At 42.8% G+C, this 19346-nt stretch overlaps 1 protein-coding gene across 1 annotated transcript in view; it reads right to left on the reverse strand.

Moving 5' to 3' along the window:
- The window catches only part of oca2 (oculocutaneous albinism II), a 468272-nt gene that overhangs the window by 339335 nt on the left and 109591 nt on the right, over positions 1–19346 (reverse strand). Inside the window, exons 4-6 of the mRNA XM_048532874.2 lie at positions 14983–15165; positions 5949–6006; positions 1174–1246 (exon numbers count right to left, since the gene is read on the reverse strand). Of these exons, the coding sequence (XP_048388831.2) occupies positions 1174–1246; positions 5949–6006; positions 14983–15165 (314 nt within the window). The remainder of the gene's footprint in view (positions 1–1173; positions 1247–5948; positions 6007–14982; positions 15166–19346) is intronic.

The raw sequence follows: 19346 nt of genomic DNA on the forward strand, positions 1-19346 counted from the left end.
ATTAATGATCCTCCTTGTGAATAGATCAGGTGAAATGTCGGGCAACTTTAGGAAGTTTAAGTGAGAAATTAAGAATCATCTGAAAAGTTAGTCTGACGTTCCATTGAAAGGAAGAATCGAATGACGACAGGTGTATACAGAGCAGATGCAATTTTCTTCTTGTGTGGAGTCACACAATCATACAGCACAGAAACAGACCTTTCGGCCTAACTTGTCCATGCCAACCAAGTTTCCAAAACTAAATTAGTCCCACATCCACATAGTAACACATATGAGGCATTTGCCCCATATCCCTCTAAACCTCTCCATGTACCTGTTCAAATGTCTTTTAAATTTTGTTGTTTTACCCACCTCCACCACTTCGTCTGGCAGCCATTCCATTCACGCACCACCCTCTGCATGAAAATGTCACCCCTCAGCTCCCTTTTAAATCTTTCCACTCTCACCTTAAACTAATGCCCTGTAGTTTTGGACTCCCTTACCCTGGGGTAAAAGATCTTGGCTTTCACCTTACCTATGCCCCCCATGATTTTATAAACCTCTATATGGTCACCCCTCAGCCTCCTGCACTCCAGGGAAAATAAGTCCCAGCCGGTCCTTATAACCCAAACTTTCCAGATCAGTAACATTCTTACAAACGTCTTTCGCACCATTTCCAGTTTAATAATATCCTACCTTTGGCAGGGAAACCAGGTTTGTACGCAGTTCTCCAAATGTGGCCTTACCCATGTCTTGGACATCCATGACAGGATATCGCAACTCCTGCACTCAATAGTCTGAGTGAAGGCGGCAAATCTGCCAAATGGCTTCTTCTTCACCCTGTCTATACGTATTGAAAGATTGTGAAGTACATTACAACCCCCTGCCTTGGGTAACCGGAATTAATGAACTCCTATTTTCAACCTTCATCCCTCAGCTCATCATATTGCTCCGTAACCTGACAAGGAAATCTCATCAGCATTGCTTAGACCAAGGGACATCAATGAAACTTGCAACAGGGACACTAACACAAAAATTAAAACAAGCGTTAACCATATCACAAATCAATCTGCCTAAGTTCTTCTAAGCATGACTTTGAATTTAATTACTCTGCAATTATCAAAGGATATGCATCCATTATGAATGCTACGCATGTTGCAAAATCAAATCAATAATTATATTGGAAAAGGATACATGTGTTTTCCAATGGTGAAACAGTTACCATTTGTCTACGATTCCCATGCCCTGGGTAAGAGCTAAACAAAACCTGAAATAATTAGAAAATGAAGCAGTCGTAAACTATTTTGATTTCGGCTCAAAGATCAGTAGCAATTAAAATAGCTTATATTTGTAAGGCACCTTTAACATAACAAACTTCCAAAATGTGCTTCACAGGAATGTTCCACTTCTTGCTCTTCTATGTCCCAAGATACCTCACCCACAGCACCAGTAATGGCTGAAGGCAAGTGATAAATCCACCTCAGCCACAACAAGGATCAAACCCCTAAGACCATAAGATGTAAGAGCAGAATTAGGTCATTCGGCCCATGAAGTCTGTTCCACCATTCGATCATGCCTGATACGTTTGTCAGCCCTAATCTCCTGCCTTCTGCTTGGTCTGCTGTGTTCATCCAGCTCCACACTTTGTTATCTCAGGTTCTCCAGCATCTGCAGTTCCCATTACCTCCATCCCCATAACGCTTGATCCCTTTACTAATCAAGCATCTATCTGTTGCTACCTTAAATACATTCAATGATTGGCCTCCACAGCCCTCTGCGACAATAAGTTCTACAGATTCACCACCCTCAGGCTGAAGAAATTCCTCTTCATCACAGTTCTCAAGGGTCATCCCTTTACTCTGAAGCTGTGCCCTCAGATCCTGGTCTCTCCTACTAGTGGACTCCATGTCCACTCTAACCAGGCCTCTCAGTATTCTGTAAGTTATGCAATTGGAATCTATCTGATCCCAAGTGGCTCACCAGCCAACTCAGACCCAGCAGATAGCCACCAATGATGAGAAACTGGTATAAAAAGGATGGTTTGCTATGAGCACAAAAGCTCTGAATTGGTCCTTCTCTAAGTAGCTGTATATCAAGACTGAGGAGGTCACACATGTTCAAGTGGGTTAATTATACTCCATGAAAAAAGTGATAGAAGGCCATCAAGCTGAATACTGGTGATTAATTTGAATTTGGGCAGTGGATATTTAGGGTCCGAGTGTTAAAGTAGGCATGGACCAATCAGACTAACCAGAATGCGACATGCAGTAGATTTTGACTTCAGGCTGAATTTAAATCCTCTAAAACTGACTCTGGTCTAAAGCCATCGAGAATTGCCTAAAATGTGGCAAAGTGTTGAAACACCGGCGTTTCACACAAAATATCCCAGCCACTGAGGCAAGAGGATGATTGCTAATAATACAGAAACATGGGGAATGAGGTAGTGGGCAATGGACGAGACGAGGGAGAATCCTAGAATAGCGAAGGCCAACGGATCCTTGGGAACATTCCTGTTCCACTTAGCAAGAAAGTTATCTTCTCAAAGTTATGTTTGAAACCTACCTCACCCTATTCTGGCCTCTCTGGGGTTTATATCGTATTTGAGATGTGAGGATTGGCTCCTTGCAATTCAATCAAATGGGGAGTTAAAACATTGCAATGCAGCCAAGAATTTAAGATATAAATTGGCCATTGTTTGCCTGTAGTAAGAATCTCAGGTGCTTTTAAAGATAGAAATGTAGATTGATTGTTTGATTTGTTTGATTGATTTAGTGTGACACATACCAAAATACAGAACAGAGGGACCTGGGGGTTCTGGTACATAATTCCTTGAAGTTTGCATCACATGTAGACAGGGTGGTTAAAGAAGTGTTTATCACACTTATCTTCACTGCTCAGTCCTTTAAGAGTAGGAGTTGGGACAGAACATTGGTGAGGCCTCTTCTGGAATACTATGTCCAGTTCTGGTTGCCCAGTTATCAGAAGGTCACTACTAAGCTAAAGAGAGTTCAGAAGAGATTTACCAGGATGTTGCCAGGTATGGAAAATTTGAGTTATAAGGAAAGTCTGGGGCTTTTTTTTTAATTGGTATGTTGGGAGGGTTGAGAGGTGATCTTACAGAGATTTATAAAATCATGAGGGGTATAGCTACAGTTAATAGGAGATGTGCCTTTCCTAGGATGGGGGATTTCAAGACTAGGAGGCACATTTTCAAGGTGAGGGGAGAGAGATTTTACAAAGACTTGAGCAGCAATTTTTTTACAACAAGGGTGGTTTGTGTGTGGAATGAACTTCTTGAGGAAGTGGTAGATGTGGTTACAGTTACATTGTTTAAAAGACATTTAGATAAGTACATAAATAAGAAAGATTTGGAGAGATATGGGCCAGTACAGGTAAGTGGGACTGGTTTAGTTTGGCATTATGTTCAGCATGGACTAGTTGGACTGAAGGGTCTGTTTCTGAGCGGTATGACTCTATGACTCTATGAAACGTCAGCAGGAAGGTATAGTCTGTTTCTGGATTGTTAAATGATCTTGGATTATCTTAACTCATCCCATGAACCATTTTCTCTAACTCAAAGTTAAACAGTTAACTCTGTTTCTCCTCTAATGATGCTGCTCAACCTGTTGAGCATTTCCCATACTTTCTAGTTTTGTCTTAGATTCCCAGCATCAGCAATACTTTGGGCTTGTGATTGTGTACACCTTAACCCAGATGAATGCTAGAGGTTAACAATCAGATAGCAAAGAAATTAATATAATTCATAATAGAGTGATTAATATCTGTACTAATTCCACTTTGTTATTTTAGTAGATATCATATAGATGCCATTACTACAGCAGAAGGAATAATGCTTTATCAATTAACATATCACCAACAGTAATTTCAAATTTCTAAGCCTATTGTTATGATCCCAGTTGATGTTGCGACTAAACAAGTCAGATCTCAGAATTAAATTTGGCTTGGTAGATCATTTTTAAACAGTTAACATGGCAGCCTTTTGCTGAACAGAAGAAGTTTATTACATAAAAGAAATAAAACTAAAACTAAAGCAAACAAAGCTATCTAAACACAAAATAGGTTAAAACATTTCAAAATATTTGAAAATGAAGACCCATTCACTCCTCCACACAATCATTTCACAGTTAATTGAAATCAAGGGAAATTTTCCTACCCTATCAAATTTGTAAGTTTAACTTAACTGCATCTTCTCAGTTCCAGCTGTGCTGTTTGAGCTATGAGGTCTTTTCCTTCAACTACCCACAGAACTGAGAACTTAAAATCATAGAGTTGTACAGCATGGAAACAGACCCTTCAACCCAACACTTCCATGCTGACCAGATATCTTAAACTAACCTAGTCACATTTGCCAGCATTTGGCCCATTTCTCTGTGACCCTCTTCCTAAACACATACCCATCCAGATACCTTTTAAAATGTTGGAATTGTATCAGTCTCCACCACTTCCTCTGGCAGCTGATTCCATACATGTACCACCCTCTGAAAAGTTGCCCCTTAGGGCCCTTTTAAGTCTTCCTCGTCTCACTTTAAAACATATGCCCTCTAGTTTTGGACTCCCCTACCTTGGGAAAAGGGCTTTGGTAGTTCACCCTATCACTGGTCCCTATGATTTTATAAACTTCTCTAAGGTCACCCCCGCTGCCACCCGCCCCCCCCCCACCCCCCAACCTCTGCTGGTCCAGGGAAAGTAGCCCCAGCCAATTCAGCCTAGCCTATTGTTGAAACCCTGCAGCCCGGCAACATCCCTGTAAACCTTTTCTGCACTGTTTTAAGTTTAACAACATCTTTCCTATAGCAGGGAGACCAGAGTTGAATGCATATTTCCAAAACAGCATAACCAATGGCCTGTTGACAAATTTCACAAATTTGAGTAACTGGCGCAGATTTCACAAACGGCATTCTTTTATTGAGATAGCTTATTTGCTTAACTGTTCTGAACAATCACGTCGCTCAGAGAAACTATGCTTGCATCTGACTTCAGTCAGGTCTCTGTCAACTGAACCCAAAAGCTTTGAGCCTTTTTTTAAAAATTTAACTTAATTATCTTAGACGCTACCACAACTAATAGCTTGCAGTCCATAAGCTCTCACGATATAAACAAACTTACTTAAACACACCAGGGCCTTTCATAGTCACCTACTTTCAGACACACACTGGTTTAAGATCTGACCCAGTAAATGATTAAACCGGTACGCAGACCAACCCAAATATGGTAATAATTTGAAACATGTTCTCAACGGTGCCTCATTTTCTGCTTTGGTACGTTAGAACCTATCAGCAAAGACACTGACTTCAACAACTTCCGTGGACGAACACTGTCCTTCATCTTGATTACAGACCTTTTTGCTTCCTCACAATGTCTTGGTGGATAGATTTTCCCTCAGCAAGGCTGTCCAATTTTCTACAATCCACCTACCATAGACGCCAATTTTGGATATCTATATTTCCATATTGCTCCTTTGCTGGAATTAAGGCACAGTCTTTGTATATTTCCCTGGATGCCTTGAACATCTGATCCACTCATTCCTCCTCGCACTTGGTTGGCGGCATTATACTCGGGCCCCGAAGAAGATACAGCCTGACCTGCTGAATTTCTCCATTGCGTCTGCCGGATTTCTCTTTTTTGCGTGGGACTCTGTGCCCGGTGACATTACCATGAGGTCAGCACCTGCCTCATTCATTAAAACCACACAACACGAATATATTGCAATTCTATGTCACTTTTTCTATAGTAAAACATTCAAAGTGGCTTCACAGGAGCATTATTAGAGAGCACAGTTACGGAGAATAGCTTCTATTTCCAAGGCATAATGCCCATCTGGCAGCAAATAACAGTGGCCTTGATTAACTAGGTTTTGTGCTCAGTCTCTGTTTTTACCCACGAGACTGCATATACGAAAGTTTTGTAAAGCTATCTCTACATGAAATAATGGGAAATGGATCACCTACTGAGCAAATAACAACAAAGATGAAGAGACTGGAAATCTTCAGAACTTTTAAAACACATCTGCAAAAAAAATCAAAGAGGTGTAAATATAGACACAATCAACAATTAAGACTCTACACTTAACTGGCTGTGATTGACAGTAATAGGGTTCAGATTTAGCTCTCAAGGGAGACACATAATCATAAATTTTACAAACATACAATGATTATTCTGATCTAGAAACTTAGACATTGGAGTTGGCCATTTAGCATCTTGAACATATTCTATCATTTAAGGAAATCATGTTTGAAATGTAGGGAAATCTAAAGGTTACAGAAAGAGTAGGAAAGTGGACGTGAGCAATATCAGATCAGCCACAATCCTATTGAATGACAGAGTAGGCTTGAGTGGCCAAATGGCCTATACTTGTTCTTATTTGTTATGGTCTTATTAGAAGCTCCACAAATGCACCTTTCCCCTTCATTCCTTAATACCTTATATTAACAGGAATCCATTAAGTCGTAAAAGTACAACCATTCCAGCATCTATTACCTTTTGTCAATCAAAGATTCAAACATCAACACACACATTTGACAGAATTTAATGTCCTTCCCAAAATATTTTTTAAATTCATTCATGGGATATGTATGCTGCTGCCTGGCTTAGTATTTATTGTCTGTCCCTCGTTGCCCTTGAGAAAGTGGTAATGAGCTGCATTCTGGAAACAGCAAACTGCATCTGTTGTAGGTAGTAGCACAATGCGACTGAGCAGGGTGTATTCCAGGATTTTGACCCAGTGACATGGAATGAACAGCGGTGTATTTTCAAGTCGGGAACTTGCAAGTGGTGGTGTTCCCACGTACGTGCTGTCCTTGTCCTTCTGGACGGTAGTCGTCGTGGGTTTGGAGAGTACTGTCAAAACTGTCTTGGAAAGTTTTGAGTGCATCGTGTAAATGATATGCATTACTTTTACTGAGTGTTGGTGGTGAAGTGAGTGAATCTTTGTGGATGTGATATCAATCAAGCAGGCTGCTTTGTCAGTGTGCTGCTTTGTCCTGGATGGTGTCAAGTTCCTTGAGTGTTGTTGGAGCTCTATTCATCCAGGCAAGTGGAGAGTGTTCCATCACTCTCCTAATTTGTACATGCAGATCATGAACAGGCTTTGGGAGTCAGGAAGTGAGTTACGTGCTGCAGGATTCCTAGCTTTTGACCAATCCTTATAGCCACAGTATGTATGTGATTGGTCCAGTTCAGTTGCTGGTCAATCGTAACCCCAGGATTTTTATTGCTGGAATTTCAGCGATGCAATGCCATTGAATGACATGGGGCAATTGTTAGATTATCTCTTATTAGAGATGGTCATTGCTTCACCTTTGGCATGAATCTTACTTTCCACTTTTCGGCCCAAATCAATCCACAACCAAACTTGATGCATTTGGACATGGACTGCTTCTGTAACTGAGGACATAGAACATAGAACATAGAAAAGTACAGCACAGTACAGGCCCTTCGGCCCACAATGTTGTGCCGTGGATTGATCCTAATCCAAAAATAAAGGAGTTGTGATTAGTGCTGAACATTGCACAACCTTCAGCAAACATCCCCACTTCTGACATTATGATGGAGGGAAGGTCTGTGATGAAGCAGCTGAAGATGGTTGAGCCGAGGACATTACCCTGAGGAACTCCTGCAGAGACGTGCGTCCTGGAGCTAAGATGACTGACCTCCAACAAACACAACCATCTTCCTATGTGCCAGGTATGATGCCAACCAGTAGAAAGTTTTGCACCATTCTCTTCCCATTGGCTCCAGTTTTGCTGGGGCTCCTTGATGCCATGCTCTAGTGAACATTTATTGCACGTCCCCTATGGCAATAACATCTCTCCTGAGATAAGGAGAACAAAACTGAATACAATAATTCCCTTTAGAAAGCTCCACTAGTCCCTCAGGCAATACGCTCCGGACCTTAACCGCTGTGTGAAAATATTTTTCCTTCTGCCATTTTTTTGCTTTTTTGATAATTAATTTCAGTGTGTGTCATTTCATGCTTGATTCTGTCATGAGTCTGATAGTTTCTCTCTGTGCCCCTCTGTCCAGAACACTTACAATCCTCAATTCATCAAACAAAACTCTTTTAAGTCTTCTGTTCTCCAAGGAAGACTGTCCCAATTTCTTCAATCCACCTTCAAAACTAAAGATCCTCATCCCTGGAATCATTCTTGTACATACACACATAACACAAAAATCAGCAGTGTAGTAAACAGTAAGGTGGAAAGCCTTCGATTACAGGATGATGTAGATGGGCTGGTCAGCTGGTAGAACGTGGAAAATGGAACTTAATCCAGAAAAGTGTGAGGTGTTGCATTTTGGGCCATCTAAAAAACAGGGGAACACAGGATGAATGGAAGGACCCTAAAAAGTACAGAGGCACAGAGTGACCTTCATGTGCATGTCCAAAAATCCTTGAAAGCAGCAGGATTAGATCATGAAGAAGGCATTGCCTCTTTTTATAATTACAAAAATCTTGAAACTAAGAATATTGTTTTAATAATTGTGGCCTTTATCTTCTGTTAATTCAAATTTTCTCTCTCTTTCTCTCCCACACTCACATGCACACACGTACAACTGCAGTCTTGAACTGTTCAAAAGGTGATTACAGATGCTCTTAGTTTGACATCTTATTTTACCCTGAGACACAGGCTGTATTCCCAACAGTTTAACCAAATCAGTGTTCATCCTGTAACCAGCTCCTGCTTCACAATTGGTTCATTCCCATTTTGCACTTGCTCAACACTTGCCCACCAAGCTGTCCCTGACTTGGACATAATTATATCTCTCCATCACAGCCTGTAGCTATTACAATTGAGGAACAGGCAAACTTAGCTCATTCCACTTCCTTGCTGATCCATCTCTCGGTGGAATAAAACCTGCCTCAGAACGCAATTGGTGAAATCTAACAATCAGCAGTTATTTTCAGCTTGGAAGTCACAGGACTTTTCTCCTTGCTGATAAGAGTTTTGTTGGTTGAAAAACCTATTTGTTCAAGGTTATTCAGCATTTTCCTTGCGATGAAGGTCTAAGTATCTCACCTCCTGACTCCACAAAGCCTGTCCACCATCAGCAAGGCTCAGGTAAGGAGTGTTGTCGAATACTCCCCCCTTCCCTGGATGGATACAACTCCAACAACAATCAAGAAATTTGACACCATCCTGGACAAAGCCGACCGATTGATTGACACCACATTCACAAACATCCAGTCCATCGACCACTGATTGTTAGGAGCAACACTGACTGCAGAAACTCACCAAAAAGCTCCTTCGGCAGCACCTTCAATGCAATGACCACTAGTGTCTAGAAGGATAAGGGACATAGTTCTAATCAACACCACCTGCAAGATCCCCTCCAAGCTACTCAACACCCTAACTCGGAAATATAACGTCATTCCATCAGTGTTGGTGGGTCAAAATCCTGGAATTCCCTTCCTCACGGCATTGTGGCTCAATCCACAGCACGTGGACTGGAGCAGTTCAAGAAGGCAGGTAACCACCACCTTCTCTAGGGCAACTAGGGAGGGGCAATAAAGGCTGGACTGCCAGCCATGCCCATATCCAATAAATAAATAAAAAATTAACGTATGCCAGAGTCAAAAAGAACAATTTGTGACCATGCCACTTCCTTGATGGTGCCTGATTTTAACAATCACCACGATGAGCACAATGATCACAATGTGATGAACACAATCGCATTGAGATTTCCTTACAGAGTTGCACCACGTTTATGCGAATTAAAAACTGAGGGAGTTAGCTAGTTTTTCACTCAGCTCATTTCTACTTTTATTAGTCAAAGAACAAAGAATAAAAAAAATTACAGCACAGGAACATGTCCTTCGGCTCTCCAAGTCTGCGCTTATCAAGATCCTCTGTCTAAACCTGTCATCTATTTTCTAAGGGTCTGTGTCCATTTGCTCCCTGCCCGTCCATGTACCTGTCCAGATACATCTTAAAAGACACTATCGTGTCTGCGTCTAACACCTCCGTTGGCAACGCGTTCCAGGCACCCACCACCCTCTGCGTAAAGAACTTTTCACGTATATCTCCCCTAAACTTCCCTCCTCTCACTTTGAATTCATGACCCCTAGTAATTGAGTCCCCACTCTGGGAAAAAGCTTCTTGCTATCCACCCTGTCTACACCCCTCATGGTTTTGTAGACCTCAATCAGGTCTCCCCTCAATCTCCGTCTTTCTAATGGAAATAATCCTAGTCTACTCAACCTTTCTGCATAGCTAGCCACTGGCATGAACCCCGTGAAAAATAGCGGTAATTATCTGGAAACTGGAGAACACCTCCTGCCTCTTAATGTCAGCAAAACCAAGGAGTTGATTATCAACTTCAGAAAGAAAGTAGGAGAACATGCCCCCATCTAAATCAATGGAACTGAGGCTGACAGAGCGAACAGCATCAAATTCCTCGGAGTGACTGGCACTGATGACCTGACCTGGACTTCCCATGTAAATGCGGCAGTCACGAAGGCACAACAACGCCTCTTCTTCTTCAGGTGGCTCAGGAAATTTGGCATATTCATAAGGACCCTCACCAAACCCTACAGATGTACCATTGAAACCATACTGTGTGGGTGCCCAATGGCCTGGGGTGCCAACTGCTCTGCTCAGGACCATAAGAAACTACAGAAGGTGGCGTGCAGAAATGTGGCCAACATGATCAAAGATCCATCGCACCCCTGGTAATGACCTCCTAAAACCTCTTCCATCAGGCAGAAGATACAGAAGCCTGAACACACACAACAACAACCTCAGGAACAGCTTCTTTCCAGCCGTTATCAGACTGTTGGGTTGACTCTAGCCTCAAATAATGTAACCTGCTTTAAGTCCTTTTGATTCTGCATCCTTTACTTGCTATGATCTGCCTGTACTGCTCATAAACAAAGCATTTCACTGCATTTCAGTACACACGACAATAAATCAATCAACCAATCAATCAATCATTAGGCCATACAATTCAGCATCTGGCTAAACAGCAATAAGGAAAGAATACAGTACCTGTCTTACACTCATGATTCGGAGATAATGTTACTCAATGGTTCATTAATCTTTCAAGTATATTTTAAGAATCGTGTCTACAATAGGAGTAATGGTACCAAGAAGGCTGAGGCAGAAGTCCAAAACAGAAAAAAAAACAACCACAATCTCTTCAAGGAAATTGAACTCAGAAGATATAGACGCTCGGAATAACAATATCACTCCTTCTGTCTGGAGGGAAATGATACTCTCAAATCATGAGCCAAATCCTTCACTCCTTGACCTGCAAAACAATTCTGGAAGAAGATCATTGGCCTCAATGCATGTTGATTCCTTGTCTACCTTTCCTATCTTGGATACCCTGCAGAGATAATAGGAGCTGCAGATGCTGGAGAATCTGAGATGACAAGGCATGGAGCTGGATGAACACAGCAGGCCAAGCAGCATCTTAGGAGCAGGATGCTGTTTGGCCTGCTGTATTCATCCAGTTCCACACCTTGTTATCTTGGATACTCCGCATCCTAGTAATGCAACTCTTGTGCAAATAAATTATGACGTACACAGACCCACGTAAAGAAATATATGCCTGCATTGCAAATGTGAAGAGCTAGTTCAAAGGAACACAATTAGAATTTTATTCAGATTATCCAGGTCCGAATAGAATACAGAGATAGCCAATCACACAGCACTAATTTGGGCAGTGAGTCACTAATTAAATATATTAATTGGAACTGTGTAAGATAAACAGAAACTGCATTTGTTCCAGACACTGAAATGTATAAATTGTTGAAACTATGTCCCTTCAGTTAACCAATCACCCAGCAATGCTATCAGAGATAATGGGAACTGCAGATGCTGGAGAATCCGAGGTAACAAAGTGTGGAGCCGGATGAACACAGCAGGCCAAGCAGCATCTTAGGAGCACAAAAGTCGACATTTCGGGCCTAGGCCCTTCATCAGAAAAGGGTCTGATGAAGGGTATAGGCCCGAAACGTCAGCTTTTGTGCTCCTAAGATGATGCTTGGCCTGCTGTGTTCATCCAGCTCCACACTTTGTTATCCAGCAATGCTAGTTACTTTTGTATGTAGTAACGGTTCTGAGAGCTAGCACTGAACTGTATTGAGCTCCGCCCAGACTAATTATGCCTAATGTCCATACTTACTGTTATTGTACGATAAACTACGCCTTCTTTTGCACGACAAATGCTCTTCTTGTGAAGACTCTCTCATGTTCTATCCTCTACCACTGCTAATTATACAGCTCCTCAGACTTAGCCTAGAAAGGAGGAATGGTGGCAGCAAACTGCTTTATCAACAGGCCACCAGAAGTTGGAAATGAGAAGATACAACATGCTGACAGCACTGGTATCTGAAATTACTGCAGTTACCACGAATTCGTTGCTAACCAAATGTTCAGTATAAATCTGGAATTTTACCCACACCAATCATTCAGGCTCTTGATTATGCTGCACTGCCACCTTCAGCCAGAAAAAGCAAATTTCTTCATAAGCTTTGTTAGTGAAAGTAATAATGCCATCAGATTGAAATCACAGAGTGTAGCTTTTGCCCAATAGCTCAAACAAAACTGAACAAATAACATATTTGATAAGTAGACTGTAAAGGAACTTCATGATAGCCTATTACCCTAATCTTAGACCACAATGTGAACATCAATGACTGGGGAGCAAAACAAGGATTTTCTCAGACTGCATGTGTAATCCTACCTTTTGATGGCATTGATTTCCAGGAGAAGACGTTAATCTTATTCATATTAAGGGAAGTCTCCCTTATCGCGAAAGTTGGACCCAATTGTGTCCAGGTGGGTAATGGCCTAAAGTGACATCAATTGACTGCTTAAAGGCTTCAATTATGGTGAGGTTGGGCAGGCTACTCAAAGCCTCACCCACTCCTTTGCAAAATTATTGCCACGACAGCTACAGGCGTGGAAGTGGTAGGAAGCACATGAATTGAATTTACGCCTCTTCCCCCCCACACTTGATCTTGAAACTCTGCTCCAAATGATTGGACCATGAACTATAAAAATGTAACAATGTATCAGGGTAAGACAAATCAGGGCATGCTTTGTACACGTGGTGGATGTGTTCTTGGGATCTGTTGCCAAACAAAGAGACCTTGGGGTCAGGTCTACAGCTCCTTAAAGGTGCAGTCACAGGTAGACAGGGTGGTGAAGGTGGCATTTGATACACTTACCTTTATTGGTCAGTGCATTGAGTATAAGAATTGGGATGTCACTGCCACTGTACAGGACATGGTTAGGCCACTTTCAGAATACTGCTTTCAATTCTGGTCTCCCTGCTGTGGGAAAGTTATTGTTAAGAGTGTTGAAAGGCTGCAAAAAGGATATACAAGGATAATGCAGGGATTGGAGCGTTTGAGTTAAAGGGAAAGCCTGAATAGACTGGGGCAGTTTTCCAATGAGCATCGGAGGCTGAGGGGTGACCTTAAAGAAGTTTACAAAATCATGAGGGATATGGTGAATAACCAGGGTCTTTTCCCCAGGGTGAGGGAGTCCAAAACTAGGTGGCACAAGTTTATATGGTGATGCGTATGTGGAATAAGCTGCCAGAGGAAGTGGTGGAGGCTGTTACAACTACAACATTTAAAAGGCATCTGGATGGATACATGATGGAAGCCATTTAGAGGGAAATGGGCTAAATGCTAGCAAATGGGACAGCATTAGTTTAGTATATCTGCTCAGCATGGACAAGCTGGACCAAAGGGTCTGTTTCCATGCTTTACAACTCTATGACTCTATAAGGTGGACTCAAATCAGATTTGAAGGTCATTGAGGCTACCTAAAACAATAATTTGCATTTATATAGCACTACTACTGTCTCAACAAGTTTCATGGTTTGTGACCACTATCTGTGCTTATTTTCAAATCATTTGTGGGATCTGGCTTTATTGAGATTTGGTTGTGGTACATTGTAAGTAAACATTAAATTCTATTGAACTTCGTCTTCTAAATACATACAGGACAAGATTTTACACAAGACTTCTAGATCGAAGTTCCCCAGTAGTTCTGATCGTCATGCGGTTATACATCGCTGATGATGCTGAATATCTTGCCTACATATCACCATGAGCCCACTACAATATTTGCAGAACTGTTACTGGATAAAACTTAAGGCCTGGAGAAGTAGGAGATTTTAGGGTGAGTGACCAAAAGCTTGATCAAAGAAAGGGATATTGGGAAGTTGTAATAGGAAGAATAAATGGGGCAAAAATTTGGGAGTAAATTCAACAGCACAAATGCAAGAAAGCTTGATCTGTGGATGAAGTGATGAAATCAAGGGTGAATGAATGACCAGAACTGGAAAGCTAAAGAAATCTTTGAGAACTGTAATGTTGAAGGAGATCACAGAGTTAGGGAGGGACGAGCAAATAGAAGACTTTGAAGATATACCTTTGAAGGTATAAAATTGAGGCTTGACCTCACCAAGAGCTAATGGAGGCATGGAATGACAGGATCAATGCGTATATGTTGCAAGTTTGGTAAAGGCTGCAGAATCTTGAGTTTTACAGAGGGTGCAGTGTTGTGGTCCAGCAGGAAAGCATCAGAACAGTCAGGTCTCAGGGTTTAAAAAAAACGGTATGAGTGGGGCTTTTAGAAGAAATGGATGTTCGTAAAGAAATGTTATGGAGAAGATAAAAGCCAAGAGTTCAATTGGGACCAAATAGGGATGCACACAGTCAAATACAGCCTCAGACAGAGTGTAGGAGGAGAAATGGAGTTGGTAGCTCACATTTGTGATCATGCATAAACAATGCCTGAATGAGGAATATAATCTATAGTTTGGGCCCATGAAGCTCAGTCAAACACAACTATAGCTTTTATGAGGGAAGCGAAGAAACCAGAGAGAAAATGAAACTAATTATCATCAGGATAATTAAACAATTGTTCAAATGAATGGTTAAAACAGTTAAACATGGATTAATCTTTTAAAATATTAATTATAGTAACTAATAATAAACAATAACTAATAATAAATGTTGATTACCTCAGCTTGTTAGGAAGTATGAAGTTCAGGTGGAGACTATCCAAGATGTCACATTTCTCAGTGGAGTTAGATGCAGACAAGCAGCCAACCTCACTCCCCAGTCGGCCTCGTTGCTCCAGTTCACCTGAGCTGCATTCCCATGATTCATCAGGATCTGTTTCATAAAGAGTCAGGTAATTTCTCCTAGCAACAGACAATGAGATGGCAATTAATGAAGCGCATCGTATCCAGTGCTTTATTAATAAGGACATAGAGTATAAAAGCAAAGACGCTGTAGGAACCAGGTTCAGCCTCAAACTGAAGGAATGCATGTGAAATAAAAACAGCACACGTTAAAAATATTGAGTCACTCTGGCAGCATCTGTGGAGGGAGAGAGTTAATGTGAAAAAAAAGAGGAAATCAATCAAAGAACTGTGGATGTAAGAAATCAGAAATTGCTAGAAAAACTCAAGGTCAGGCCGAACCTATGGAGTGAAAGCAGAGTTTATGCTTCAGGTCCATTCTGACGAAAGGTCATTGACCTAAATCATTAATTAATTTTCTCTCCACAAATCTGCCCACCCTGCTGAATATTTCCAATATTTTTGGTTTTTATGCAACCGAAACAAAGTACGTGTGGATTTGTCAGGCTCCCTGCAAAGCAAATGTTTCTCACATTGGGCCCTCAGGTAGTCTGTGTCCAAACCTGTGCATTACCTTTCACTTGGCCTGTTACCATTAATGTTCATCATTTATCCTCCCTGCCTTCAAAGGAGATGCCTACTCGCTTTGGCAAGACCATAGCAGGCCCCAAAGTGACTCAACTGCCTTTGGGTGCCAATCTCACCCTGCATCTAATTTAGGCATCAATATTTAATCATTAAGCTGCATGAAATGATACCATTGAAATACAGGGTCAGGACCTAGAACTTACATGGTGCTTTGAAAAGCTGGCCTTCCTTCTTTCAGTGGAGAAGTACACTAATACCATCTACTGCAGAACAAGAATAGCACAATTCTCAATAACGGTGGTTTGTTGGCAAAGCCATTGGACTAGAAACCCAGAGATTCAAATCAATGCTTTGCACACACAGTTGCAAATTCAGCCACTGCAGTTGGTGGGTATTTGTATTCAGCTAATAGACAAAAATAGGTGTCAGTAATAGTAGAAACTGCAGATGCTGGAGAATCCGAGATACCAGGGTGTAGAACTGGATGAACACAGCAGGCCAAGCAGCATCATAGCAGCAGGAAAGTTGACATTTCGGGCCTAGGTCTAGTCCCGAAACGTCAGCTTTTGTGCTCCTAAGATTCCACACCCTGTTATCTAGGTCTCAGTGATGGTGACAGTGAAAACCAATGCATAAAAAATCCATCCAGTCCACTAATGTATTTTACAGGAGGGCATTTCCATCCTCACCTGGTACACGTGAATCCAATGTGGTTGACGCTCACTGCCTTCTGATATAGCCTAACAAGCAAAGCTATAAGGGATGGGCAACAAATTCTGCTCTTGCCATTGACATTCAGATACAATAAAAGAATTAAGAAGCATAATTCAGATCTTGCAAGAAGTTGGAAATTAAGCTTATAACTGTGCTTCAGGCACAAGGAAAGGTCAGGAAATTCTCATAGTCATACTAATCCAATGATTAACTGGGACAAACTAAACAGATAAATGTCAAATTAAACTTTTTGAAAAAGGTTTTATTTATTGCTGACTGTAGTAACTCCAACCCAAAAAGTCAACTTTCCTGCTCCTCTGATGCTGCCTGGCCTGCTGTGTTCATCCAGCTCTACACTGTGTTGTCTCTGACTCCTGCAACTAAATCTTGAAACAGGAAACAATAAAAAAAAGTACAGTCTTTCGCAACAAACAACTGCACCTCCCAGTTGCGAACCATTTCAACTCCTTTTCCAACTCCTTAGACGACATGCCTATCCTGGGCCTCCTGTAGTGCCACAACAATGCCACCCGAAGGTTGCAGGAACAGCACCTCTCAGTTTGACCTTTATTGGGCACCACAGTGGCTCAGTGGTTGGCACTGCTGCCTCACAGTGCCAGGGACCTGCATTCGATTCCAGGCTTGGGTGACTGTCTGTGTGGAGTTTGCATATTGTCCCCCTGTCTGTTGCTCTGGTTTCCTCCCACAGACCAAAGATATGTAGGTTAGGTGAATTGGCCATGCTAAATTGCCCCATAATGTCCAGGGATGTGCAAACTACATGGATTAGCAATGGGAAATGTAGGGTTACTGGGATAGATTGGAGGTTTGGTCTGGGTGGGATGCTATCTGGAGGGTCAGTGTGGACTTGACGGGCCGAATGGCTTGCTTCCAAACTGTCAGGATTCTATGCCTGAGTGCAAACAGATGATCTTAAGTTGGGCATCTTAGTGGAAGCAGAACCAAAATTGGTTTCAATAGATCAGGGTCCGAGCTTGCAGTTTAGTGCTTCACTAATGAGTAAAATGACATTGAGGCCTCTGGATCCATTTCCCAGTGAGAAGTGAAACACTGAGAAAACAAATAAAAATCAAGCAAGTAGAAAATGAAATCAATTTTATGAAATGCAACTAAATCTTGAAACAGGAAACAATAAAAAAAAGTACAGTCTTTCGCAACAAACAACTGCACCTCCCAGTTGCGAACCATTTCAACTCCTTTTCCAACTCCTTAGACGACATGCCTATCCTGGGCCTCCTGTAGTGCCACAACAATGCCACCCGAAGGTTGCAGGAACAGCACCTCAAATTTCGCTTGGGAACTCTGCTGCCCAATGGTATCTATGTGGATTTCACAAGCTTCAAATCTCCCCTCGCCTGATCATATCCCAAAACCAGCCCAGCTTGTCCCCACCTCTCTAACCTATCCCCTCCTCCCACCTCAAGTTCCACCCCCATCTCTTACCGACCAGCCTCATCCCACCTCCTTGACCTGTCCGTCCTCCATGAGCTGACCTATCCCACCCAACACCCCACTTACACTCACCTTTACAGGCTCCACCCCCCACTTCTTTGACCTGTCTGTCTCCTCTCCACCTATCTTCTCCTTTATCCATCTTCTATCCGCCTCCCCCTCTCTCGCTATTTATTTCAGAATCGCCTTCCCCTCTGCCATTTCTGAAGAAGGGTCTAGACCCAAAATGTCAGCTTTCCTGCTCCTCTGATGCTGCTTGGCCTGCTGTGTTCACCCAGCTCCTCACCTTGATAATAAAGTGTGAGGCTGGATGAACACAGCAGGCCAAGCAGCATCTCAGGAGCACAAAAGCTGACTTTTCGGGCCTAGACCCTTCATCAGAGAGGGGGATGGGGTGAGGGTTCTGGAATAAATAGGGAGAGTGGGGGAGGCAGACCGAAGATGGAGAGAAAAGAAGATAGGTGGAGAGAGTATAGGTGGGGAGGTAGGGAGGGGATAGGTCAGTCCAGAGAAGACGGACAGGTCAAGGAGGTGGGATGAGGTTAGTAGGTAGATGGGGGTGCGGCTTGGGGTGGGAGGAAGGGATGGGTGAGAGGAAGAACAGGTTAGGGAGGCGGAGGCAGGTTGAGCTGGTTTTGGGATGCAGTGGGTGGAGGAGAAGAGCTGGGCTGGTTGTGTGGTGCAGTGGGGGGAGGGGACGAACTGGGCTGGTTTAGGGATGCGGTGGGGGAAGGGGAGATTTTGAAACTGGTGAAGTCCACATTGATACCATTAGGCTGCAGGGTTCCCAGGAGGAATATGAGCTGCTGTTCCTGCAACCTTCGGGTGGCATCATTGTGGCACTGCAGGAGGCCCATGATGGACATGTCATCTAAAGAATGGGAGGGGGAGTTGAAATGGTTCGCAACTGGGAGGTGCAGTTGTTTATTGTGAACCGAGCGGAGGTGTTCTGCAAAGCGGCCCCCAAGCCTCCGCTTGGTTTCCCCAATGTAGAGGAAGCCATACCAGGTACAGTGGATGCAGTATACCACATTGGCAGATGTGCAGGTGAACCTCTGCTTAATGTGGAATGTCATCTTGGGGCCTGGGATGGGGGTGAGGGAGGAGGTGTGGGGACAAGTGTAGCATTTCCTGCGGTTGCAGGGGAAGGTGCCGGGTGTGGTGGGGTTGGAGGGGAGTGTGGAGCGAACAAGGGAGTCACGGAGAGAGTGGTCTCTCCGGAAAGCAGACAGGGGTGGGGATGGAAAAATGTCTTGGGTGGTGGGGTCGGATTGTAGATGGCGGAAGTGTCGGAGGATGATGCGTTGTATCCGGAGGTTGGTGGGGTGGTGTGTGAGAACGAGGGGGATCCTCTTGGGGCGGTTGTGGCGGGGGCTCTACACCTTGTTATCTTTAAAAAAAGCCGCTGAAATTCATAGCAGGTCAGGCAGCATCCATGGAGAGAGAGCAAGCTAACAAGCTTACAG

Source organism: Stegostoma tigrinum, chromosome 6 (assembly GCF_030684315.1).
Source record: "Stegostoma tigrinum isolate sSteTig4 chromosome 6, sSteTig4.hap1, whole genome shotgun sequence".
Lineage (NCBI taxonomy): Eukaryota > Metazoa > Chordata > Chondrichthyes > Orectolobiformes > Stegostomatidae > Stegostoma > Stegostoma tigrinum.